At 48.6% G+C, this 23,899-nt stretch overlaps 3 protein-coding genes, 1 long non-coding RNA gene and 1 other non-coding gene across 6 annotated transcripts; 2 read left to right on the forward strand and 3 right to left on the reverse strand.

The window, feature by feature from the left end:
* Nucleotides 1-2,572: 2,572 nt before the first annotated feature.
* On the reverse strand, nt 2,573-19,080 carry LOC119125576. The gene is made up of 3 exons (XR_005098500.1): nt 19,068-19,080; nt 2,809-2,814; nt 2,573-2,677 (listed from the first exon to the last, which is right to left on the reverse strand). It is a non-coding gene; the product is annotated as an uncharacterized LOC119125576 (long non-coding RNA).
* On the forward strand, nt 2,951-7,506 carry gsg1l (gsg1-like). 2 transcript variants are annotated; one of them, XM_037256178.1, is made up of 5 exons: nt 2,951-3,458; nt 4,805-4,852; nt 5,582-5,734; nt 6,674-6,785; nt 6,991-7,506. In XM_037256178.1, the coding sequence occupies exons 1-5, from the start codon at nt 3,170-3,172 to the stop codon at nt 7,325-7,327; spliced, it is 939 nt and encodes a 312-aa protein (XP_037112073.1). In that variant the 5' UTR covers nt 2,951-3,169; the 3' UTR covers nt 7,328-7,506. The 2 variants fall into 2 exon arrangements, with proteins under 2 accessions (XP_037112073.1, XP_037112074.1); XM_037256179.1 differs by lacking the exon at nt 5,582-5,734.
* On the reverse strand, nt 6,817-6,889 carry trnar-ccg. Its single transcript has one exon. It is a non-coding gene; the product is annotated as a tRNA-Arg (tRNA).
* hoatz (HOATZ cilia and flagella associated protein) lies at nt 10,592-12,069 on the reverse strand. Its single transcript, XM_037256181.1, has one exon. It carries the CDS (start codon nt 11,432-11,434, stop codon nt 10,838-10,840), a length of 597 nt encoding a protein of 198 aa, XP_037112076.1. The 5' UTR covers nt 11,435-12,069; the 3' UTR covers nt 10,592-10,837.
* On the forward strand, nt 13,059-23,626 carry LOC119125575 (myosin-11-like). Its single transcript, XM_037256184.1, has 42 exons — nt 13,059-13,302; nt 13,545-13,715; nt 13,851-14,007; nt 14,146-14,173; nt 14,293-14,392; nt 14,487-14,534; nt 14,617-14,709; nt 14,801-14,864; nt 14,954-15,052; nt 15,150-15,293; nt 15,487-15,582; nt 15,649-15,767; nt 15,854-16,006; nt 16,190-16,363; nt 16,444-16,617; nt 16,760-16,874; nt 16,963-17,156; nt 17,218-17,339; nt 17,429-17,498; nt 17,574-17,734; nt 17,824-17,932; nt 18,040-18,171; nt 18,238-18,444; nt 18,525-18,662; nt 18,723-18,846; nt 18,915-19,086; nt 19,205-19,417; nt 19,499-19,643; nt 19,724-19,930; nt 20,022-20,126; nt 20,247-20,399; nt 20,485-20,733; nt 20,889-21,101; nt 21,176-21,388; nt 21,534-21,695; nt 21,776-21,904; nt 22,050-22,138; nt 22,255-22,378; nt 22,482-22,690; nt 22,760-22,868; nt 22,932-23,104; nt 23,224-23,626. Exons 1-42 carry the CDS (start codon nt 13,135-13,137, stop codon nt 23,483-23,485), a joined length of 6,087 nt encoding a protein of 2,028 aa, XP_037112079.1. The 5' UTR covers nt 13,059-13,134; the 3' UTR covers nt 23,486-23,626.
* The last annotated feature ends 273 nt before the right edge of the window (nt 23,627-23,899 follow it).

Here is a 23,899-nt window from a genome sequence, read left to right on the forward strand (position 1 = left end):
ACGATTAGGACTTGAGACCAAGTTTCAAACAAGACCAATATTTATATTTTGGAAATCTGGACTTCTGTGTGAGTCGGGCTGAGCCAATCCGAGAATCGCTCACGTGAACAGAGGAGCGTGTCAGGTGTGCGAGTCAAGGCAAATGGCCTCCCGTGATTCACGGGCCTGCAGCGGCGGCGGCGACCGCTCACATCTCACACATTTCAGTGTCAACGGGGTCGCGGGATCAATAATGAATTTCATGCCTTCACGCCCCACCCCTGCTCACCAAATATCCTCGCCGTCTTTCTTCTTGATGTGGGACTTGACGCCGCTTCTGTCAGCCGTGGCCTGGTTTTCCTTAGAAATGGACGCAGGTGCTAAAAAAAAAAAAAAAAAAAAAAATCCATTACGCAGCCATACGTCCTTTTTGCCACATTGGAGATCAAATGTGACCCGTCAGGGGTCTTGGACCCACGTCACGCTTTCAGCTAAGCGCCACTTTAATGAAACACCTCGGCCGAAGGAATGGTGACATACTCACACGTTATTTAGGAGCTACCAGAGGTGGCCAAAGTAGATTTCAAGCGAGACATTTGAGGCAGGTTTGGGATTACAAGACATGTTTAAGAAAATAGAAGGACTGGTTAGTGGTTTCAAACCTGGGTTAGGGTTTAAAACCGGGGTTTCAATTTGGAGTGAGGGTTCGTTTCAAAGTATGGTTTCAAGACAGGGTCAGATGATTCAAACCTGTGTTTACGTTTCAAAAGCTGATGAAATTCTGTTGCGTTTCCTAACTGAACTTTCCGGATCTCTGAGGACCTTTTTATCCTTGACATCTTGAGCTCCATCAGTTTGTCCTTCCTGTTGACAGACGGCTCGCGAGCCATCGTCGCCATTGCCGAGGCGTCTGCGAACGCGTCTGTTAAATGTCAGCGGGACAGGGAACGCCGCCGGCGCCACACTAATGAGCCACCTTATTGTTTGTCTCAACGTCACGTTGACGTCCCGTCATCTTGTCCTTCAGCCATTTTAGCGCCGCCGCACGATTTTGCCGTTTTCCCCGCTGATCTATGAAGGGAGCGGCAGCGTGCGGTCGGAAGGTGACCTCAGCATGCTGTCGTTGACGATATATATTTTTGCCACGTTGAGGTGATTGCATAATTTCTCCCGGTTTCATGTTCTGCCTCGGGAACGAGTCAGCACGCTTCCATCAGACGCGTGGCCAGCCTACACTGGAAAAAAAAAAGGTTGACACACGAGGGGACGGCCTTCAGCTTTGCGTATATCGCAGTCAGCAAGAATCTAAAATAAAAATATGCTTGCTGTCCCGAAAGACGATGACAGCTCGGGTTGTTGGGGGACGGAAGCCTGACACCTTTGGGGAACTGTCCGTTTAGCCGTTTGAATGCAGCACACGTGTGGGATGATTTGGACGATTCGAATCAGTCTTAGAATCACAACCCGATTCACACAGCGTTTCAAATTGGATTCAGATACAGATGAAGTTGTGACAGTGCGAACAGGAAGCAGCTAAACGGAAGTTACAACGGAGAGTCAGTCAAGTCTCGTCCGTGGGGAGCTCATCAATGTCGTCTTTTGGATTCTGTCAACACTTCATCAAGCAACTCGTGTGTCTGTGTGTTTGTTTAGGTGTGTGTGTGTGTCATTGATCTAGAGCGCATCGCTGTCCTAATTTGATGAATTCTGCCCCCGCTGGCCTTGGGCGGACTAATTTGAAACAAGGTGAGTGGAGGAAGAGAAGAGGAAGAGGAGGAAGAGGAGGACATGCTTGCCCTCCTCAAGGACGCCAAAAGCGTGGCAACGTTCCCGCCTTCTTTTCTACACATACAAAAATCCCGTCCTCAAGAGATGACCAAAATGCCGGGAAAACGCAAACATTCATTTAGTTTGCAAAAGACACCCTTTCGAAAGGAAACATGGACGTTTTGGGCAAAAATATTGGGACACGTATACTGTGTGCAAAAACTAAATATGTTTGCGTGTGCGCTCGTGTGTGGGTCCACTCAGTGGTTCAATGTGAAGCTATTGACCAAATGTCACTGAAATAAAGTACACACCAATACAATCCACTAACAAACTAAATTACTTTATTTACCTAATTATCCACCTATTGGCTGCTCATTAGGCGCTTTAATTAATATTTCAACATACTCGGAATGGCACAATGTATCACTTTAAGATGCGCTTCGAGCATTTTGGGAGGGATGGCATACAGGAGACTTCTTGCATCTGACTTGTTTTTTGTGCTCTTGGGAGATGTGTCTACCAAATTTAATTTTGCAGAATGTTTTGTTATTTGACATGCTAGTAGTTAATATCATTTAGCATGTGTTTAGAATTATATGTCTGTATGTCAACCGGTGGTCCGCGGCCCTCTAGTGGTCTGTGGTTGTATTGCAGGTGGACGGCGAAATTGGAAACGGAAAATAATTGTAACATTTTTTAAAAATAAAATTGATTTATTATTTAGACTTGATTTATTTCCCAGCTAATTTTGCGAATCATTACCCATCTAAATTATGTCAAATGTAGCTGAGATTCCCAAAATAAACACACAGATGCAATAGCCATCCTCCTTTGGTGCAAAACAAAATAAGATTCTGCCAAAGCAGTAGTCCCCGAGTTGCTTCGTGGTTATAATGATGGTCCATTGGACAAAACCAGTTGAAAACCCCTGGCGTATGTGAACTCACATGCACGCGCACGCACGCACACATTCAAGAGGCCTTGGATGGGCCATGGGGGGAGCAGTAAAATGTCAGCTAATGGATTTTCATTTGGGAGGGAGTGTCAAGGCCTCGTCACCTGTGACTTCCACTCCCACCAGCCCACCTCCACGAGCTGATGATCGAGCACCAGCTTTTGCAGAGAGACAGGGTGAGAGAGGGAGAGGGGGGGGAGAGAGAGAGCGAGAGAGAGAGACGCCAGTGCGCGTGACTGAGGCGCGCTAAAAAGTCCGCTCACAAGCCGTGGAGACGTGCATGGAGGAAACAAGTCCTGTCTTCACTCCTCAGTCTTCACCTGCGCGGAGCGGAGCGGACACTGGGGGCCGAAAGAAGACAGGTGGCGTCAACTAAGCGAAGGAGCGCGCGGTTCCCTGCCCCGTGCGCCATGCCGCCTGCACTCCCCGCCGCCTGACGCGCCCTCAGCCGCCGCGGCCGCGACCATGAAGACAACGCGCAAGTGTCGCGCTCTTCTGTCGGTGGGCCTGAACCTGGTGGCGCTGCTGTTCTCCACCACGGCCTTCATCACCACGTACTGGTGCGAGGGCACACAGCGGGTACCCAAGCCCAACTGCAGCGCGCAGCGGCGCCACAACTGCATCGACTACGGCGTCAACGAGACGGACCAGAGCAAGGTGCATTACAGCTGGGAGACCGGCGACGACCGCTTCCTCTTCAGACGCTTCCACACCGGAATCTGGTACTCGTGCGAGGAGAACATCCACGAGGCAGGTAGGTAGGTGCGGGGCAGCGCGTAAGAGTCGCGAAAGTTTGCGCGTGCGCGTTGTCAGCAATTACAAACTTTAGCGTGTGACGTCAGCTCACTTAAACTTATCACGACTCTGATGCGTTCAATGAGCCTGGGAGGTGCGGCTAAAAAAAAGTTCTATCTCGTATTCACCACACTCCTTTCGACAGGAAAATCATTGTTAAGTGACTCAACGGCGCCTCTGCTGCAATAACTGTGCTGCATTTCGCCTGGCCACCCTTTTCATTGAAATTCAACTGTTGTGCTTTTGTCAGTCGTAACGGAGCATCTGCGCGAGCCCTCGGCTATAACTCGCCTCAAAAGTGCTGACTGAAGAAACATTTCCGCTTACATCCAATCAACTTTCCTTTTTTTCTTTATTTGAAAGCATTAAAATTGACATTTTGTCATCCGCTATAAAAAGCATGTGATTGTTTTTTTTTTTATGTTCATTTGGGGCGCCCGCAGCTCACATTCAGTAAAGTGCAAACGATCAAAGTGGAGAGTCACTCACTGGGTTGGATGATTGGATGTCCATCAACGTGTCCACTTCATGCCTTGCCACCTCCTCCGTGCGCCGCCATGGACTCACCAATGATTCACTGCACGATTAAGAAGAAAAATGTCACAGGCGGAAAAAAACATTTAACCTGAAACTCATTTACCAATGATAAACGTTGTCGTTTTGCTAAATCACATGCATCAGCACATACTTTGAATCAGGCCAAGATGGCCCCGGGGAGCTTCGCAAACGAGCCGCACGAGTTCAGTTAGGATGTGAGCATCGATCGGCCGGCTAATATTTCTTTCTAACGACGCTCTTCAATTAGTCGCACGGCGTTCAACACTTATCACGTTTGCTCTTTGACACACTCATGATGCCAATGATCAGTTTAGTTATTCAATTTGGGGGGGGTTTAAATAAACTGACCTCCAATAGGTGAAAGGTCAAAGGCTTGATTTTCACACTGATGGCTGAATAGCATTCCGGCAATTAGCCAAGTCGCTGAGCACGACTATGACGTTTTAATATTTCTCTTTTGGGCCCCGTTAGCGGCGCGAGCGCATCAACTTGCGGATGAAGCTTGATTACATTTTAGATTCACATCACTAATCAGCCGCCTTTCATTTGTATAGCGGCAACGACATCCAGCTCACCTGTTGTTTTTTTCTGTCTCATGTTAACCTTGAGATGATGAAAGGCTGGGAAAACACAAACACGTCGGGGTACTTTTATCATACATGCTTCGATTCTCCCAGCAGCCGCTCTCACCTCGTCCTTCTTTGCCTTGATCCGCCTTGGCGATGTGTCTTTTTTTGTGCATCGCAGGTGAGAAGTGCCGCAGCTTCATTGACCTGGCCCCCGCCTCGGAAAGAGGTGAGTAATGACGCCCATTACGCCGCCTCGCCCGCTCCGGGAAATCACAAAGCAGAAAATGGATGGAGAGTCGGAGGCCATACGGAGGGACATCGTACAGACACAGATGTGCTCTTTACGTTGTCTGTTTTACAGCGCAGCATCCCCACGCATGTGACCGCTTCAACTTTGACCTCAGCTAGCACGGTGACCTTTTTGACGTGTGTCACATTCGACTTGGAGGAAATCAATGGAGTCGTTGCGCTTTGAGCAGCTGTCGCGCCGTAATCCTCCCGATGGTGGCGGGAGATCAATGAAGATTGGTCACAAGTCCCGAATGCTGTCATGGGAGGGGGAGGAGGGGGGTTGGCTTGGGGGTTAACAGCATCTGCTACCTGCTGCGCATGTTCTTCTGTCTGAATCTAAATGGATTCATATTTGTCTTTCTCACACTTGCACACAAAGTGTGAGCGTCAACGGCAAAAGGGAGCAGGCGGGATTGCGACTCGGCCTGATCTCGATGGGAGCCGAGTTAATCTTTTGAAATTGCGTCGTGAGTGTCTTGATGGCACAGCTTGAGACTTGTCGTGCATGGAGGGGGGGGAGGGAAAAAAAAAAGACCAAGAGTGTGACAGGGAGATTCCCTCTCAACTCAAAAGTTTTGAGATGTATCCCTCTTTTTTTGCATGAGTTTCTTTTCCCGCATTCCTTTTGCCGTGCACGCGACGAGTTGTGCGTGTGTCGATTCAGGCGTGCTGTGGCTGTCGGTGGTGTCGGAGGTTCTGTACATCCTGCTGCTGGTGGTGGGCTTCAGCCTCATGTGCTTGGAGCTTTTCCACTCCAGCAACGTCATCGACGGACTCAAGCTCAACGCCTTTGCCGCCGTCTTCACCGTGCTGTCCGGTGAGCTCCAAAAGTTTCACGTTCACTCGATGACATGATGACGCTTGCTAACCAAGTAAGCAAGAGGTTATCAGAGGTTATCCTACGTGTTGGTGCGGCAGGGATTGGAGCTGTCTTAAAGCTCTTACACAACAGCGCGTGTGCGTGTTTGTACGACCTTACACAAGACGCTGGCGTCGCCAAGACACCATGTTGCATTCCAAGTCCTTCCTCTTCTTTGCATCACCATGTCTTCCCTTGAGTCTGAGTTTCACGTTGCACCGAGGAATCATCTCTTGCTTGGTCGGTGGCCATGGCTGAGCAAATCGGTATCCGAATACCTCGCAAAGCATAACACAGACGCCATCAATAAATGTAATTAGCGAGCCACTAATGAGTCTCTTACGCTGAGCTGACGTCACAGAATGCCACCTGCGCCCGCGCATCATAATGTGACGCACGTTTCCTAGAAAGCCGAACGACTGCGTCGTCAAGGTCGGAGAGGAATGATACTCTCTTTATGGCCTGCTGTAAATCTCACACACTTGTTATTTACCACACACACACATGCACGAACACACAGACACACACACGTGGCACGTGGTGGCGTTTGATGGAGTGTTAAGATGTTGATTGATGATTGGGTCCACACGTGCAATTGATCCGGCGGCCCCGACGGGCGGCTCGCATGGATCAATGGGCGCCGTATGATGACTAATTAGCATAGTTATAGCTGCGCTGATTGACGACAGCTGAGCCGAGCTGCTCGGTGATGCCGGATATTTTTCTTCACGCTCGGTGTGCCTCGTTATCGGCGTGTGCCTTTGCTACCTGACACCTACTTGACTAATTCTGCTGCTATCAAAACGTGAGAAATTTGTTTAGCAGTGCCGTTGACCAAAGATGATGCTTCAGAGTTTTCCAAGTGTAAGTCTTCACCTGTGTGTGTGTGTGAGTCAGGTCTTCTTGGAATGGTGGCCCACATGATGTACACGCAAGTGTTCCAGATCACTGTCAGTCTGGGTCCTGAAGACTGGAGGCCTCACAGTTGGGATTATGGATGGTCTTTCTGGTGAGTTAAAGTAATGATGAAGGTGAACTCACGACCCAGGCGGGACTCGAACCCACAATCGCCAGCTCCGGAGGCTGATGCCTTGTCCATTAGGCCACTGGGTCCACATGGTGCAAGTGGAAAACATTCCAGAAAACAAATTTATAGAGCAGCTGAGTGTGGAAGCTTCCAGAACTTACTAGCTAACTTTGTGTTCTTCCATTAGCATGGCGTGGGGCTCCTTCACATGCTGCATGGCTGCCTCGGTCACCACGCTCAACTCCTACACCAAGACAGTCATCGAATTCCGCCACAAGCGCAAACTCTTCGAGCAGGGTCTCCGCGAGGAGCAGAACTTCCTGGACCAGGAGGCCTTCCACTACTTCCGAGAGCGCTCCCTGCAGTCCATCTCGGGCACGCTGGACGTCTACCCGGGCCCCGGGGGCATCCCCGGGGGTATCTCCGGTCCCCCACCGGATCAGACGGCGGGTCGGACCAAGATGAGGACCGCCTCCATTGACTTGGGCGAGAACACGGACTCGCTGGGGGAGGAGCAGTGCTGAAGGAGAGGCAGAACCTGGACCCGGTTCTGAGCCGCCTTGAGTAAGAAAAGACTTGACTAGACAAACGGCAATAGCAATGACTTGACAGACTTGAATTGTACATTGTTGATACAAAATATGACGTAGCATAATATACGTGTATATACTGCAACCATCAATACACTGTGTGAGATCCTGAAGATTGTGGACATTGTTTTTTTCCCTGAGCGCATTTTAACACGTGATAAAAGCAAACCAAAATCAACTATCTCTCGTCAATTAACATTCGTTTAGATTAGTTTTGAGGTTTTTACGTTTATTCTTCTGGGCACTTCATTTTTGTTGTTTTTTTTAAGCCGCAGTAAAACGTAGCTTGACACCTGACCACAAAACCCGCGCGTGGCGCAGAGGAAACGTTTACGGCTTCTGTCGTAAAGAATGAGCGGAAAGTGCCACTAAAAGCATAATTCAATTTCCCCTCAGACTTGTAAAAATCAAGCAAAAACAACGACGAGACAAATGAATGCAAATGAGCAGCACCGAGCACAAAAAGTAAACACTGTGTGTGCGTGCGTGTGTGAACTTGAGTGTGTTACGTAAAGCTGGCAGATTGTAAACAGCCTGGATTAAATTGCCTCTGACATTTCGGGAGGATTTAATAATCCCAAGATAACTGTGAAATCCTCCATGTGACTTTTCCTCCCCCTTCTTAGTTTATGACAGCTCATCAATACCTTGAAAGAATTTTGAATTTATCGAACATAATTTACATGTATCTTTGATATGGTACATTTTGTGACAAGCAGATGAAATTTAGGCCATTTCTGAAACCTGAATTTGGCACCCCAATCCTGCTTAAAACTGTAAATTGACACCTGAAACTTGATTTCTGTCTTAAAATGCAAACCGGATCTTCCAACCGTTATTTCTTCTGCGAATCGCTAACGCTGTCTTGAAACCCAAATTTGAAACTCTGCGCATGTAAGTCGTCTGCAATACATAACTCGTCTGCCAAAGTGAACTTTTTATTTCTCTTTAAATGAAAATCCATAAGAATTCTGTCACTCACTTTAGTGTGTGTGTGTGTGTGTGTGTGTGTGGAGGTCTCGAGTCATTCAGCTCACTTCTCATCTCCAAAGCAAACTTTGAGTGGACTCAACTTTTTGGTCTTTTTTTTTGGTTCTGCTTTCCGCTGCGGGGCTCTCAGCGCCGTCCCAGCGCTCTCGTTGCCATGATGCAAGCGGAGGCAAGCGCTTTACGACTCTGATAAAAAGTGCAACAAACGGAAGAGTGAACAGAACCCGAGCCCCCGACAGCAGTTTCACCGGTCCGCGTGAAATTGGGTCGACAAGTCTTTTATTAAAGTCTCTAGCGCCCCTTGAAAAGTTGAGAAAAAGAAAGATTCCCAACGCCCGTTTTACAGCTCCACACTAAATTGGGTGGACGGGAAATGACACAAAAAAGTGTCAAAAACGTATGACTCACAGTGAAAGGAAGTCAGCCATTTTGTAATAATTTCTTAAATAGGAAGGAAGACGGCCATTTTGGTTTGAAGTGGACATTTCTGGGCTAATTTTCCCAAAAGGGTTAAAACAACAACAAAATGGCGACGAATTGGCGAGACTTGGACATTTCGCTAGCAAAGGTCACGTCTAAGTCGTCTGTGTGCGCTACGACACTTGTTCTTGGAAAGCCGCTTTTTACAAGGCGGTCATCACCAGTGTGCTGTAAAACTGCTCATTGTGTTGCTTTTACTGCAGCTGCTTATTTTTGCCGTCTTGTGTCACCTTGATTTGTGGCGACAGTCTTTACTAGCGCTCAATGATTTTTTTTTCCCGTTATGACATTCAAGACCAATTCATTCATACGATGTGGAGGAAGTAGGAACACAACCTTGCCTTCTAACTCTAAATTAAAACAATAATATGTGTTTCAAATTCTAGAGATGCACTTGAATCCTAATTACAAAATATTAAATTGAGCTTTGGGAAAATTCAGAGCAAGATTCTTCCATCCCATTAAAACTGTCCGAATATTCATAATACTCTATAATTTAGGGAGTTTGGGATTATTACTGCCATGTTGCATCATTATAAAATATTCCCTTCATTCAATTGTATTAATTACCCTCATATGAGCATGACTTCATCAATTAATGATCAATACTTGCAGATAAAATAAACTCAGCACTTAATTAAAATGAATAGAAGAGGTTCATTACGAGATTATCAGAAGGATTTCTTAGTATTCGTTTTCCCCAGAGGGCAGGCAGAAGAAATTATGAACTTTATGAACTGTGGATATTGTATTCAGTGGCGGTATTTGAAATGAAAATGCTGCCCTCTTGTGGTCAACTTGCAACATTACAAAATCCTTGGCGGCTCCATTCATACTCGCAATTAGATTTACATTTAAAAACTTAAGCCAGGCTTGAAACACTAACTTGAAAAAAACATCTCACCTCTGTCCCGACATTGTCTTCCCGCCTTTGCTGGGAGGTTGCTGAGTCAACTTCAAGACGCACATTTGGAGACGGTGCCTTTCACACAACAAAAACGTGGGAAAACGAGTTATCACTGAGGCTAACATAATACATCATGCACAGATGAAACTAATCTTAAAATTACCTTAGCATGAAATCTATATCAGTTAGCTTCAGCTCAGCAGCATTTTTTCTTACTTCCCTCAAACAGTTTAAAGGTTCAACATTCTGAAATGAAAACTAAAGAAACCACAGCATTCTGTATAAGCCAACTGGTCGTTTATACGTCACGTCACAAAAGCGTGTTGGAGGAATTCGGGGCTTATTTGGACTTTTTTTCCCGCCCACTTGAGTGTCTCCTCATCTGTAGAATTAGCCAGCCCTTGGAAAACGGCTCAAATGCTTTGCTTCAAAACTTTCCTCAGGCCAACTTTGGGTGGCGGATAAGACAAGGCTTGAAACCGTTAAATCAGTCGGGAAGCCCGATGAGCTCGAATCAACAGTCAAGTCACTCGTGTCTTATCCTATTATGGCAACAAGTGAAAAGTCGTGCAGCCAGGCTCATGCCAGCAACACATGCACTCCTCGAAAAAGTGGAATCTACTAATGACTATGAACACAATATTGAAGTTTTAAAACTACTTTGAACAAGCAAGAAATCACATTTACACAAAATGTGATGCATTCAAATACCGACGTCATATGAACCATGGGTTTATTAAGAAAATGTTTATCAATGCCATAAATCAAGTATAGATGTTCCTTCTCAAATTCAGTCATTGCAGACAGCCAGAAAGATTAGCGTTTTTTTTTTTTTGTGTTAAACATTTCATTCAGACTTCAACTCAACTCATTGGTTGTTGTATGGTGGGTCAAAGACCTCCAGGTATTATGGACTAGGGATAAGTGGTGCATTCAGGGCGTCTAGGTATGTATTCTGGTGCACACAGGGCCTCGAGTTCTTCCAATTAAATTGTGTTGGTGGTGCGTTCAGTATCTCATTGCTGTGTTTTTCTTGTCGACTTTATGGTGCGTTCAAGGTACGCGGTTCAATCCAGTTCCCTAACCATCTCCTCTTCCATGTTCAACTCGTTCGTCTTGTCTTTGGGCGCCTTGTCGCGGGGCGCTTTGGGTTTAAAGGCCGCAGAGAGCAGCTCCTTCTGGATCCTCTGCTCTCTCTGGCGCCGGAGTAGAGCAAGTGTCTCCTTCCTCTGGGCCGCCATGGCCATGTAGCGCTGCCGCTCATCCTCCCGTTGCTGCGCGGCGTCCTGGTTGGGCGGATCTGCGCGGCGTGGCTCCGGGTGACCGCTTCGCTCCGGCCGAGACACGGGCAACCTTTGCGGGATGTCCGCCGCCACCAGGCGAGACTCGAGCGGCGTCGGCATGCACAGGGAGCTCCAGAGCTTCCGGGCGTGGGTCACGTCCTCCGGGGAGGATCCCCTAAACACGGTCAGGATTTCGTTGGAAACGTCGTGGTCGGGCTCCGGATTAGCCGACATGACAGTGGCAACTTTATCGCTGTCCGGGGTGCTGTTTGAGTTGGTCGTCGTAGCAACGACAAAGAACCCGGATGAACACGACCACGTCTTTTTTTTTTTACGTCGCAAAGTAACTTTCTGTTCTCGAGTTAATGTGCCAAATAGCATGCACAGGCGACATTGCTTGCTTTTTGTATTTTAGAAGAAAAAAAACAGCAACAATGTTGATTACAATGGTTGTCATAGGAACGACAAATTCGTGAAAAACGTTTGGCTTCATGGTTCGGGCAAAATTCTGAAAACACTAATCAAAGAACAGGAGAATCATACCAAAAATGTTTATATTAATTTTGAATTTACTTGACATCCAAATAGCCTCCTTTGGCCCACCTATTTCCTAAAATTGGTAAATTAAAAATTCTTCAGTTTTTATGGTCACATATTATCATCATCATTATTATTAATTATTATATTATAAGTCTATTAAACAACAACATAACCCCTCACCTACAAACGACCCAGCGGTCTGTTGTAAGCCCTCTTGAGCACCAAAGTTTGCCTCTTTCCGGTCTTTCCCTGATTGCTGAATGGAATTTTGTGGGCTTTTGCCTTCCTGCCAAATATGGACTAAGTCACGGTGTCACGGTCAAATTTGGGGGGCAGGAGGAGGAGCGCCAAGTTCCGCACCATCTTGCCCATCGGCATCCTCCTCCTCCTCAATAACATCCAGCTGCTGTGGGCTCTTAATTGTCTCGTTCCGAGTCAAGCTTTCATCCTGCGCCGAGAAGCCGACCTGACCTGACTATAGTGAGTGTCGTTTTTTTGTTCTTTGTTCTCTTTCTTCATCTTTCTTAAAACCTTTCTTCCCAACCAATTGACTTTTGAGTATCTTAAAATTACCAGAGGCCAGTTAAAATGCAATTGTAGTCCCTTTAAGTCTCGTGTGGATGATTTCCTGGGACCTTATCCATTTTAATTCCTCATTGCGAAAATGTATTGTTTTTTATGAAAATATATACTGGTTTTTCCATGAGGCATGCCGGCGTCAGGCACGACTGCTCACCCTGTGGTGCCCTTAAGTGTGGTGTCAGCCTTTTGGTGTAAACACCAAGCTTGACTGGACACGGAGGCCGGCGCACCTTATAAGGTAGCGCAGCGGCCGCAAGTTGCCCATCGGCCCTCGGCAGGCCAGCGGGAGCCAAAGAGGGCCATCCAAACATGGGCATCCCGGCATGGCACATCTGCGTTATCCTCGCTGTAATTTTGCTGTTTTTGGGGCGACTTTGCAGCAGGAGGTCAAAGCCTAGAGGGCCTCATTGTTGTCCCCGCGCAGAAAGGTAGTGAGTAGCGCCATGCAGACAAATTTTAAAATGGGACTAATATTTTTGTTTCCTGTCAAAAATATAAATAAAATTTCTCTTAATAAAAGCACATTTTTCTAGAAAAGATGTGGCTTTTTTCTGCAAAGGTTTTTATAAGTAAATTTTTTAGAAAAAGTTAACCATTTTGGCTTCTTATCTAATTTTTTTGTTTTTTCCCCCCGATTACTCTTTTTTTTTTTAAAACGAGTATAACTTTAGTCTAGTAGGATTACTACTTTTTGTCTTTTTTTTTTTACATCTGATCTTGAAAATTTTACTATTTCTCTGGAAAATGTTGACATTTTCTCTGGAAGAATACTACTTTTTCTCTATTAATATTACTAATATTACTCATAGGGAAAAATACTGTCAAAAATTAAAACTTTTTTCTCTCCCAAAAATATTTTTTTCATTGTGTTCCCCAGGTCCAAAGGCAAGCGGACTTCATCCCAAGCGACAGAATCCATTCCAGCCTCTGACGGCCATTTTGACGCGCGTGTTGTGGACATGGCGGACTCGGCAGCGGCGGACGACAGCAAGTTCCTGTTCCTGCAGAGCGATTTCCGCAACAGCGGTGTGGCGCAGGCCGACTGGGCGGCCAAGAAGATGGTGTGGGTGCCGTCCGAGAAGGAAGGCTTTGAGGCCGCCAGCATCAAGGAGGAGAAGGGCGATGAGGTCGGACCAAAGCCTTTTTAACTAATAAAAGTCTATCAATATTCCTGCAATATTGCTACCTATTCTTATCAGGAAAAACTGTGACCTAATTTTGGTAAGGTACGATAAGTGGTGCGATAAGAATATGTTTGTCTTTTTTTTTTTCTTCAGTAAAAAGCATTTGAGTACCTTAATAGTGGTGCTTCTTCGAGCGTGGTAGCCGTCTGATTATCCTGCATTGTGTTGCGGCGGCTCGCTTGCAGGTGCTGGTGGAGTTGTCCAACGGGCGCAAGGCGACGGTGAACAAGGAGGACATCCAAAAGATGAACCCGCCCAAGTTCAACAAGGTGGAGGACATGGCTGCCCTCACCTTCCTCAACGAGGCCTCCGTCCTGCAGAACCTGCGAGAGAGATATTTCTCCAGCCTTATCTACGTACGTCACACGCAAACTATTTTGTGCTATTAGATGTGTGCGGACAGCCGAGGTCTCCTCACTTCACTTGCAAGGACAGCTTTGATTGAGAATTTGTGGGAGTGTTGACATGTCTTTGGCGGCTGTGCATTGCAGACGTACTCGGGCCTCTTCTGCGTGGTGGTCAACCCGTACAAGATGTTGCCCATTTACTCGGAGAAGATCATCAACATGTACAAGGGCAAAAAGCGTCACGAGGTGCCACCGCACATCTACTCCATCACCGACAATGCCTACAGGAACATGATGCAAGGTCAGACACCTTTCCTTTCCTTCATGGCCTTACATGGAGCAGCGCCCGCCAGCACGGCGTTGTTCTTCTTCCATATTTTTAGACCGCTAATCTCTGCTGGCTTATCTTTGGTCTGTTCTGCTTGATTCCCCTCCACAGAACGTGAGGATCAGTCCATCCTCTGCACGTGAGTCTCTCACACACACACATGCACGCAACAACCATAGAGGGAAAATACCCAAATCACTGTAGGCGCCCACGCAAACAAACGCACTTTGAAAGGATTGTCTTTTTGGTGACACCTAGCGGAGAGTCCGGAGCAGGCAAGACGGAAAACACAAAGAAGGTGATCCAGTACCTGGCCATCGTGGCCTCCTCACACAAAGTCAAAAAGGAAGCAAATCCTGTGAGTTCAATTAATAATAGGGTATTAAGAAAAGAGCCCTGGGGTGCTCCACCTTCATTTATAACGTCTGACATGATTGTGTTACTTTCCACAGCCGGCACAACAGCAAACACAACAACAAGCACAAGGATCGCTGGCTTACGTGAGTATCAAATCACTTTTACGATACCGCCAAGTTCCTGTTTTCACTGAGATGCTTACGCAGTTCTTGCCTGGGCCTACAGGGGGAGCTGGAGAAGCAGCTGCTGCAGGCGAACCCCGTCCTGGAGGCCTTCGGCAACGCCAAGACCATCAAGAACGACAACTCGTCACGATTTGTAAATTGTCAATCAGTTCGTAAGTTGACACTCGCCACAATTATGACGGGGAGTTCCCTCAGTAATTAAAGTGACCCGCTTGTGTCCGCAGGGAAAGTTCATCAAGCTCAACTTTGACGTGACCGGCTTTCTGGTCAGCGCAAACATTGACACGTGTATCCTTATTGTTCACAAACATTTTTTCCCCCTATTACAAGCAGGGCTTTCCCAACTTTAATAGCAAAGTTCTTCTTGACTTGATCAGACCTTCTGGAAAAGTCTCGTTGTATCCGTCAGGGCAACACAGAGCGAGCCTTCCACATCTTCTACTACATGGTGGCCGGAGCCAAAGACAAATTGAGAGGTGAGCAATCAGGTGTATTTTCAGTCTGTAGAAGTTTGCCAATCGTTCAGTTCAACTTCAGAAATCAAGCTAGATCTGACTAGCACTTGTGTTTCAGAGGAGCTTCTTCTTGAGGGCTTCAGCAGTTATCGTTTCTTGGTGGCGGGACACGTGGAGGTTCCCGGCATCGAGGACGATGAGCTATTTGTCGAGACTTTGGAGGCCATGGCGATCATGGGCTTCACAGAGGAAGAGAGAATAGGTACACCCCAGTATCTGACGGCAGTCTGTAGAGTTTATTCTGTTGGGGGATCTAGTTCAGTCCAGCTATGCAGTTCCAAAGGTTCCACTGAGCAAGACACAGATCCCAATTGTTGCCTTAACCCTTGAAGCCAAGTGAACTTCCAGACTTGGGTCTGTATTTACGAGTGTATCTTTGCTGCCTACTTCTGCAGGGATGTTGAAAGTGGTCTCCACGGTTCTCCAGCTGGGCAACGTCAAGTTTGAGAAGGAGCGAAACACGGAGCAGGCCACTATGCCGGACAACACAGGTACTTGAAACATACCACAGGCTCTCATTTAGATTCTCATCCAAACTCTTTCCATGCTGGCACCAGCTGCCCAGAAGGTGTGCCACTTGCAAGGCATCAATGTGACTGACTTCACAAGGGCCTTCCTGACACCCAGAATCAAAGTGGGGCGCGAAGTGGTTCAGAAGGCTCAGACCAAGCAGCAGGTGGAAAGTCCGGCAAGAACAGACACCAAGATAGATTACGTTGAACTCAAACAAACTGTCACCATCTTCTCCGTCCGTCCCACCAGGCCGACTTTTCGGTGGAGGCGCTGGCCAAAGCCATGTACGAGCGTCTTTTTCGCTGGATCCTGGCCAGAGTCAACAAGACCCTGGACAAGAGCAAGAGGCAGTCTTCGTCCTTCCTGGGGATCTTGGACATTGCCGGATTTGAGATTTTCGAGGTGATGGTCACAGTGATGGAAAATTCCCACCATAAACTGCTACGTGTCCTCAGATAATCTTGTCTATGTCTTGAGACTTGGTGAAGCAGCATGTGGTTCAGTACCGAAGACTCTTTTTGGAAGCTCTGTTTCAAATAACTGTGAATAATGATGTTCTTTGTAATGTTCTTTGGTGCATCCCAGGACAACTCCTATGAGCAGCTGTGCATCAATTACACCAACGAGCGTCTGCAGCAGCTCTTCAACCACACCATGTTCGTTTTGGAGCAGGAAGAGTACAAGCGGGAGGGCATCGATTGGAACTTCATCGATTTCGGCTTGGACCTGCAGCCCTGCATCGAGCTCATCGAGAGAGGGGTTAGGACTGGCCTTCGTTTGTTTTTGTTTTTTGCAGAAATGTGAGATTCTGTCCTTGAAAGCATACATTGGTGTTACAGAACAACCCACCGGGCATCTTGGCCCTGCTGGATGAAGAGTGCTGGTTCCCTAAAGCCACGGACGTCTCCTTTGTGGATAAGCTGATGAACACGCACGCCAACCATGTGAAGTTCGCCAAACCCAAACAGCACAAAGACAAGCTGATGTTCACCGTTGTGCACTACGCTGGGAAGGTGAGCATCAGCTACTCTGACAGAAGGTGACAATAGGCTAACTGGACAGGGTTCCTTCTCAAGTTCATGGGTGCATCTCTGGGTGTGTCATTGTAGGTTGTCTCAGTGCCACATTGAGTATGTGATGTTGTTTGCTTCCCAGGTGGACTACAATGCAGCCAGCTGGCTGACCAAGAACATGGACCCCCTGAACGACAACGTGACCACCCTTCTCAGCAACTCCTCCAGCAACTTCATCCAGGAGCTGTGGAAGGACGGTCGGTCTTCTGCGGTTCTTCCCCCATTTTGGCTTCCAGATCCTGGATCTCGCAACTGACACCATCTCCCGTGTCACTTTGCCCTCAGCGGATCGAGTGGTGGGCCTGGAGACCATAACCAAGATGTCGGAGAGCGCCGCGCCCACCTCCACTAAGTCCAAAAAGGGAATGTTTCGTACGGTGGGCCAGCTGTATAAGGAGTCCCTGGGGAAGCTGATGACTACGCTGCACAACACACAACCGAATTTCGTCCGCTGCATCATCCCCAACCACGAGAAGAGGGTATGCCAGTGCACCTTTTCAACAGTGCGCCCGAACGCCAAATACCGATTGTGTGCCACAGGCAGGAAAGATGGATGCCAACCTGGTTCTGGAGCAGCTGAGGTGTAACGGTGTGCTGGAGGGGATCAGAATCTGCAGGCAGGGATTCCCAAACCGCATCATATTCCAGGAGTTCAGGCAAAGGTACGTCGTCATCTTTTTGTTGTTCATGTTATCTTCTACTTCTTGTTGCTTATTGTTGAAGTGTGAGTTTTTCCTGTGGATCCGTGCAGGTACGAGATCCTGGCGGCCAACGCCATCCCGAAGGGCTTCATGGATGGGAAGCAGGCATGCAGCTTGATGGTAAGATGACAAGTGAAAGGTCCACCAAGTGTCTCGTGTGGGCCTGCCATTTAGATGCCGATTGTCGTTTTCCAGATCAAGCATTTGGACCTGGACCCTAACCTGTATCGCATCGGCCAGAGTAAGATGTTCTTCAGGACGGGGGTGTTGGCTCAGCTGGAGGAAGAGCGAGACCTCAAGCTCACCGTGATCATCATCTCCTTCCAGGCACAAGCCCGAGGCTTCCTGGCCCGCAAGTATGACACACACAAAGACTTGTGCTTCTCAACAGCTGGTTTGTGCTTGTACCAAATCAAGCATTTCTGTTTATATTTTCGTCTTGCAGGGCATTCAGCAAACGTCAGCAACAGCTTACTGCCATGAAGGTGATCCAGAGGAACTGTGCTTGCTACCTCAAACTCAAGAATTGGCAGTGGTGGAGGCTCTTCACCAAGGTTTGAGGCTCACTGATGCATTTTACTCCAAAAAAAAATTAAGATGCTAAGACTTGACTTATGCTGAGCTTGAGGGTTAATATTTAGCTCTTGGTGCTCTCCTCCAGGTGAAGCCCCTGCTGCAGGTCACCCGCCAAGAGGAAGAAATGGGCCAGAAGGACGAGGAACTCAAGGCGGCGAAGGAACTGGCAGCCAAAAAGGAGGCGGAACTCAAGGAGATCACCCAGAAACATACGCAGGTTTGAACCTTTGTAAATCTTCTTCCAAGTCCTCATGTGAAGCGCGAGTCCGTTTTTGGTGTTCAGCTGATGGAAGAACGAGCTCAGTTGGAGAGCAAACTCCACGCCGAGACCGAGCTGTACGCTGAGGCCGAGGAGATGCGGGTGCGCCTGGAGGCCAAGAAGCAGGAGCTGGAGGAGGTCCTCCACGAGATGGAGTCCAGGCTGGAAGAGGAGGAGGAGCGCTCCACCTCCCTGCAGCAGGAGAAGAAGGACATGGAACAGCAGCTGCAGGTTGGTTGTGCTAAGCTTGACAAAATTCTTATCACAATGTTTTGCTACTTATTTTTGAAACTTTTTACTTTTTTTTCCAGGCGATGGAGGCCCATTTGGTAGAGGAAGAAGACGCTCGTCAGAAGCTGCAGCTGGAGAAAGTTGCCGTGGAAGGAAAGGTGAAGAAACTGGAAGAGGATGTTCTGTTCATGGAGGACCAGAATAACAAACTGCAAAAGGTATGATGTCTCTTGTTTACCCTGGTTAGGTGCGTTTTTTTTAAAACAGAATCTGTCTAGGAGCGAAAGCTTCTGGAGGAGAGGATGGCGGACTTAAACTCCAACCTGGCCGAGGAGGAAGAGAAGTCAAAGAACTTGACCAAGCTGAAGGCCAAGCATGAGTCGATGATCTCCGACTTGGAAGGTCAGTCACCAGAACAGAAGATTATTCTCCGACTGTGTTCGAATGTGTCCTTCCTCTACGGTGTCCAGTACGTTATAAAAAGGAGGAGAAGGGTCGCCTGGACATGGAGAAGGCCAAAAGGAAGTTGGAAGCTGAACTGGCCGAGCTCCATGAGCAGCTGGCCGACCTCCAGGCGCAACTGGCTGAGCTCCGAGCGCAACTTGCCGCCAAGGAAGATGAACTGCAGGCAACGCAGGCGCGGTAAGACGGTTCTTCTCAAACTGAGGTCCGTTAACCAGAAAACAGGACTTCATAAAAATACCTACTGGTTGGACTCCTAAGTAAGTCCAGTTGAGACAAATGTTCTGGTCTTGCACAGTTTGGACGAGGAGACCAACCAGCATGGCCTGGCTGTCAAGAAAGTTCGGGAACTGGAGACCCTACTGTCCGAGCTCCAGGAGGACCTGGAGGCCGAGAGGGGGGCCCGAGCCAAGGTGGAGGTGGCCAGACGGGACCTCGGAGAGGAGCTCAACGCACTGCGCTCGGAACTGGAGGACAGCCTGGACACCACTGCAGCACAGCAGGAGCTACGGTTAGTCTCTGGTCCATGGTGTAGAAGATAATCCAGGTTATACCCCAGCTCAGTTATCTAGCTCCCGTTTGTGTTTACCAGGGCAAAGCGTGAGCAGGAAGTGGCTATGCTGAAGAAGGCCATGGAAGAGGAGGGCCGCAGTCACGAGGCCCAAATCCAGGACCTGAGGCAGAAGCACAGCCAGGTGGTGGAGGAACTCTCTGAGCAGCTGGAACAAGCCAAGAGGGTAAACACCTGCCGCCATAGCTGTGTCTCACAAACCAGTCAAGGTATTTGTGCAAATGGTATGAAATGGCCTCCCTTCAGGTTCGAGCAGGTCTGGAGAAATCCAAGCAGGCCCTGGAGAAGGAGTCTGCGGATCTGAGTGCCGATTTACGCGCTTTGGCTGCCGCCAAGCAGGACGTAGAGCACAAGAAGAAGAAAGTGGATGCTCAGCTGAACGACGTCAACGCTCGCTTCAACGAGAGCGAGAGGCAGAGGAACGAACTTGGGGAGAAAGTTTCCAAGATGACCGTACGTCAAAATAGACGGCCATGCAGTCTTCATGGGCGTTTGGGGCCAAACCACAATGGTTTGGACATCTTCTTGCGTTGTGTTCTTCAAGGTGGAGGTGGAAAACATGAGCAGTCTTCTCAATGAAGCGGAGGGAAAGAGCATCAAGCTGAGTAAAGATATTTCCGGGCTGTCCTCGCAGCTCCAGGCCACTCAGGTGAACGATACTCATGTCAGAAGTAGCGCAGTGTAGCATGATTGAAAATACATCAAAAGGAATCAAAGTCCATCTAGCTAGATTGGAACCGACCTGTGTTTGCTGGTGATGACCTTGCAGGAGCTACTGGCCGAGGAGACGCGTCAGAAGCTGAACGTGGCGGGACGTCTGCGGCAGATGGAAGATGACCGCATCAATTTGACGGAAATGCTGGAGGAGGAAAGCGAGGCCAAGCGGGTCTTGGAGAGGCAGGTGTCCAGCCTCAACATGCAGGTCAGGAACCTCAGGCAGAAAAGTCTCACCAAAGACGGAAATAGTGCAAAGAGACTAACGAGACCGCATGACTCGACTCCATCAGCTGTCTGACTGCAAAAAGAAGCTGGACGAGTCCCTGGGCACAGTGGAGCTGCTGGAGGAAGGTAAGAAGCGTCTTCTGCGAGACATGGAGGCGGCCAACAATGATTACGAAGAGAAGGCCTCGGCCTACGACAAGCTGGACAAGAGCCGCAGCAGAGTGCAGCAGGAGCTGGAGGACGTCCTCATGGACCTGGACAGCCAGAGGCAGCTTGTCTCCAACCTGGAGAAGAAGCAGAAGAAGTTTGACCAGGTGAGCTTGTGGTGATATGTATTTCTCCGGTTCATCTCAATTTGCTTACATTCGAGCACTTGACAGTAAAATTTCAGTACCTTTACCCTCCTTGGAACAATAACGCTCATACTCAAAAACTCGCACTGGCTCTCCTCTTTGACAATGTTCTTTAGATGCTGGCCGAGGAGCGAGCGGTGTCCTCCAAGTTTGCAGAGGAGCGAGACCGAGCCGAGGCAGAGGCCAGGGAGAAGGAGACCAAAGTATTGGCTCTGTCCAGAGCCCTGGAGGAGAACCGGGACGCTCTGGAGGATGCGGAAAAGACCAACAAAAGCCTCCGAGCCGAGATGGAGGACCTCATCAGCTCCAAGGATGATGTGGGACGAAGCGTAAGTCATCACAAGGCCACATCTTCTGGAGCGACAATTTCGGGGAGATAGACGGGGATCGTCTTTGCTTTCAGGTGCACGACTTGGAGAAGGCCAAGCGTGGCCTTGAGGCCGTGGTGGAGGAGATGAAAGCCCACATGGAAGAGCTGGAAGACGAGCTGCAGGTGGCCGAGGACGCCAAGCTTCGTCTGGAGGTCAACGGTCAAGCCCTCAAAACCCAGCACGAGAGGGACCTGCAGGCCCGCGAGGAGGCCGGCGAGGAAAAGAGGAAGCAGCTCCTCAAGCAGGTGAAGCCAAGATATAGTTGCGGAAAGAACAGATCAAGTTCAGAACGAAGAACTTTGGAATATAATTTTTTTGGAGTGTGGTGGGAGATGACTAAAATGGGGATTTGGATTTTTATGGATTCCCCCCCCTCCGCTCTTTGGCCAGGTACGCGAGCTGGAGTCAGAGCTGGAGGAGGAAAAGAAGCAGCGTGCTCAGGTGTCGGCCGGCAAGAAGAAGCTGGAAGGCGAACTGAAGGACACTGAGGACCAGCTGGAGACCACCAACCGGGCGCGCGACGAGGCGATCAAGCAGCTGCGCAAGATCCAGGCCAGTTGGCCCAACATTCCCATCAGGTTCTCCACCATCGTTTCTACCTCTGACTGCATCGATATCCTCCGCACCCTCAGGGCCAGGTGAAAGATCTCCAACGGGAGCTAGAGGACTCTCGCGCCGCCCAGAAGGAAGTCCTCACCTCAGCCAGGGAGGCCGAGCGCAAGACCAAAGTCATGGAGGCTGACGTGGTGCAGCTCCATGAGGTACGGCGGGTGTTAGGGTGGCCAATTCCACAATACGGTCCCATTACGACGTGATACGATTCATTCTAATTTCGATACAATTCAATGATTTCTTTCAATAATGATTCAATTCTAGTTATAATACATCTCAATCGGACTGCTTTAGATGCTGGCGGCGGCCGAGCGAGCTCGAAAGCAGGCGGAGGCCGAGCGAGACGAGCTGGCTGAGGAGCTCGCCACCAATTCCTCCGGAAAGTGAGCGCACATTCCCGTCATTCCGCTTTTATTACTTCATGACCAGCACTTTTTAGTTTCTGTCGCCCGTATCAGCTATGCAAATTATACGTTCTTGGACACAATGTCCATTTCAGGACCATGTTGTCTGATGAGAAACGCCGCCTAGACGCTAAGATCAGCCATCTGGAGGAAGAACTGGAGGAGGAGCAGACCAACATGATCAACCTCAACGAGCGTTTGAGAAAGAGCCAGCAGCAGGTAACGGCTGCGTGCTTCCGTCCAGGGCTTGGCAAATTCATCCTTTTTTTTTTTTTTTTTGTTGGAACCATTTTGCTTTCCGAGTCATACCTTGTGCGTGCAGGTGGAGCAGCTGAGCACCGAGCTGACAACGGAGCGAGCGTCTTCGCAGGCCAAGGAAGCGGCTAGGCAGCAGCTGGACAAGCAGAACCGGGAGCTCAAGGCCAAAGTTCAGGAGATGGAAGGCCAGGGCCGATCCAAGCTCAAATCGTCCGTCACCACCCTGGAGAACAAAGTCAGGGAGCTGGAGGAGAAGATGGAGGTGGAAAGCAGGTGACAATTCATTCTAATAACATTCTGATAGTGATTTGTTAGCAGTGATAGAAATGATAAATACTGTAGGGAGCGTCAGGCCGCTGTCAAGAACTTACGTCAGAAGGAGAAGAAGCTGAAGGACTTAAGCACCCAGATGGAGGACGAGAGGAAGCAGGCGCAGCAGTTCAAAGATCAGGTGACACCGCACATGCCCCCAACGCGACACACACGGTTGACGTGACGAGGTCATCGTTTGCAGGCCGAGAAAGGCAACGTGCGCGTCAAGCAGCTGAAGCTTCAGCTGGAGGAGGCGGAGGAGGAAGCGCAGCGCATGGCCGCCGCCCGCAGGAAGCTGCAGAGGGAGCTGGATGAGGCGGCCGAGGCCAATGATGCCCTCAACAGGGAGGTCGCCGCGCTCAAAAGCAAACTCAGGTGACACGCGGAGAAAAAAATGCATGCTAGGATATATTGTATACTGCATAGGAAAGATTCAAGTTTGTGGTAAATATTTAAATTTTCCTTATCTTCGTTTCCTGGTTTGTCCGCTGCAGGCGTGGCGGCGAGGCCAGTTTCAGCAGCTCCAGCCCCCGCGCTAGCGGCAGCAGCGGCCTGAGCGGAAACTCCATGAGGAGCTTGGGGGCGTTGACGGGAGGAAATGTCGGCCGCAGGAGGAGCAGCATCCTGGAAAACTCGGCGGAGATCCCCGAGGAAGATGAGGAGGAAGAGAAAGCTCGCTCGCCATCTCCCGCCGCACGAAGCTCCCCGCCTGAGGATTCCCGCGAGGAGCTCGGCCAATGCGACCCCGACGCGTAATCGCCACGAGTGGGATCGCCACCTGTTGCTTTGCCACGCACTTCACCTGTCACACTCAAAAGAGCAGCAGATCGTGCAACACTTTCCACAACTAGACTCTATATATTACTTTGCCACAAAAAAATCTAATGCAATGTTTGGTTAAAAAAAAAAAAAAAAAAAAAAGGTGGATTTTTGCACACAAATATTCTATTCAAAAATCTATCTGTCTAGACATATTAAATTGGGCCATGAAAAATTTAAGGTTTGTACCAAATGCAATATTTTTTAAAAATAGTTAGCACTAGTATATTTAGCCACAAAAGTGCAATGTTTATCCAAGAGTTATATTTTGACATCAAAGTATTATACTTTGTCACGAGCGCACTCAAGTTTTGCCATGTCAACACCAGCTTTGCGTTTGAATTATTTTTC

The sequence above is a fragment of the Syngnathus acus genome, chromosome 8, assembly GCF_901709675.1.
Source record: "Syngnathus acus chromosome 8, fSynAcu1.2, whole genome shotgun sequence".
Taxonomy (NCBI): Eukaryota; Metazoa; Chordata; class Actinopteri; order Syngnathiformes; family Syngnathidae; genus Syngnathus; species Syngnathus acus.

Coding starts and splice junctions, on each gene's coding strand:
- gsg1l (XM_037256178.1), top strand. CDS start 3,170: ATGAAGACAACGCGCAAGTGTCGCGCTCTTCTGTCGGTGGGCCTGAAC. Junction 3,459..4,804: donor GGAGAACATCCACGAGGCAG/GTAGGTAGGTGC, acceptor TGTGCATCGCAG/GTGAGAAGTGCCGCAGCTTC. Junction 6,786..6,990: donor GATTATGGATGGTCTTTCTG/GTGAGTTAAAGT, acceptor TTCTTCCATTAG/CATGGCGTGGGGCTCCTTCA.
- hoatz (XM_037256181.1), bottom strand. CDS start 11,434: ATGCTATTTGGCACATTAACTCGAGAACAGAAAGTTACTTTGCGACGT.
- LOC119125575 (XM_037256184.1), top strand. CDS start 13,135: ATGGCGGACTCGGCAGCGGCGGACGACAGCAAGTTCCTGTTCCTGCAG. Junction 16,618..16,759: donor TTGTGCACTACGCTGGGAAG/GTGAGCATCAGC, acceptor TTTGCTTCCCAG/GTGGACTACAATGCAGCCAG. Junction 17,735..17,823: donor CGAGGCTTCCTGGCCCGCAA/GTATGACACACA, acceptor TTCGTCTTGCAG/GGCATTCAGCAAACGTCAGC.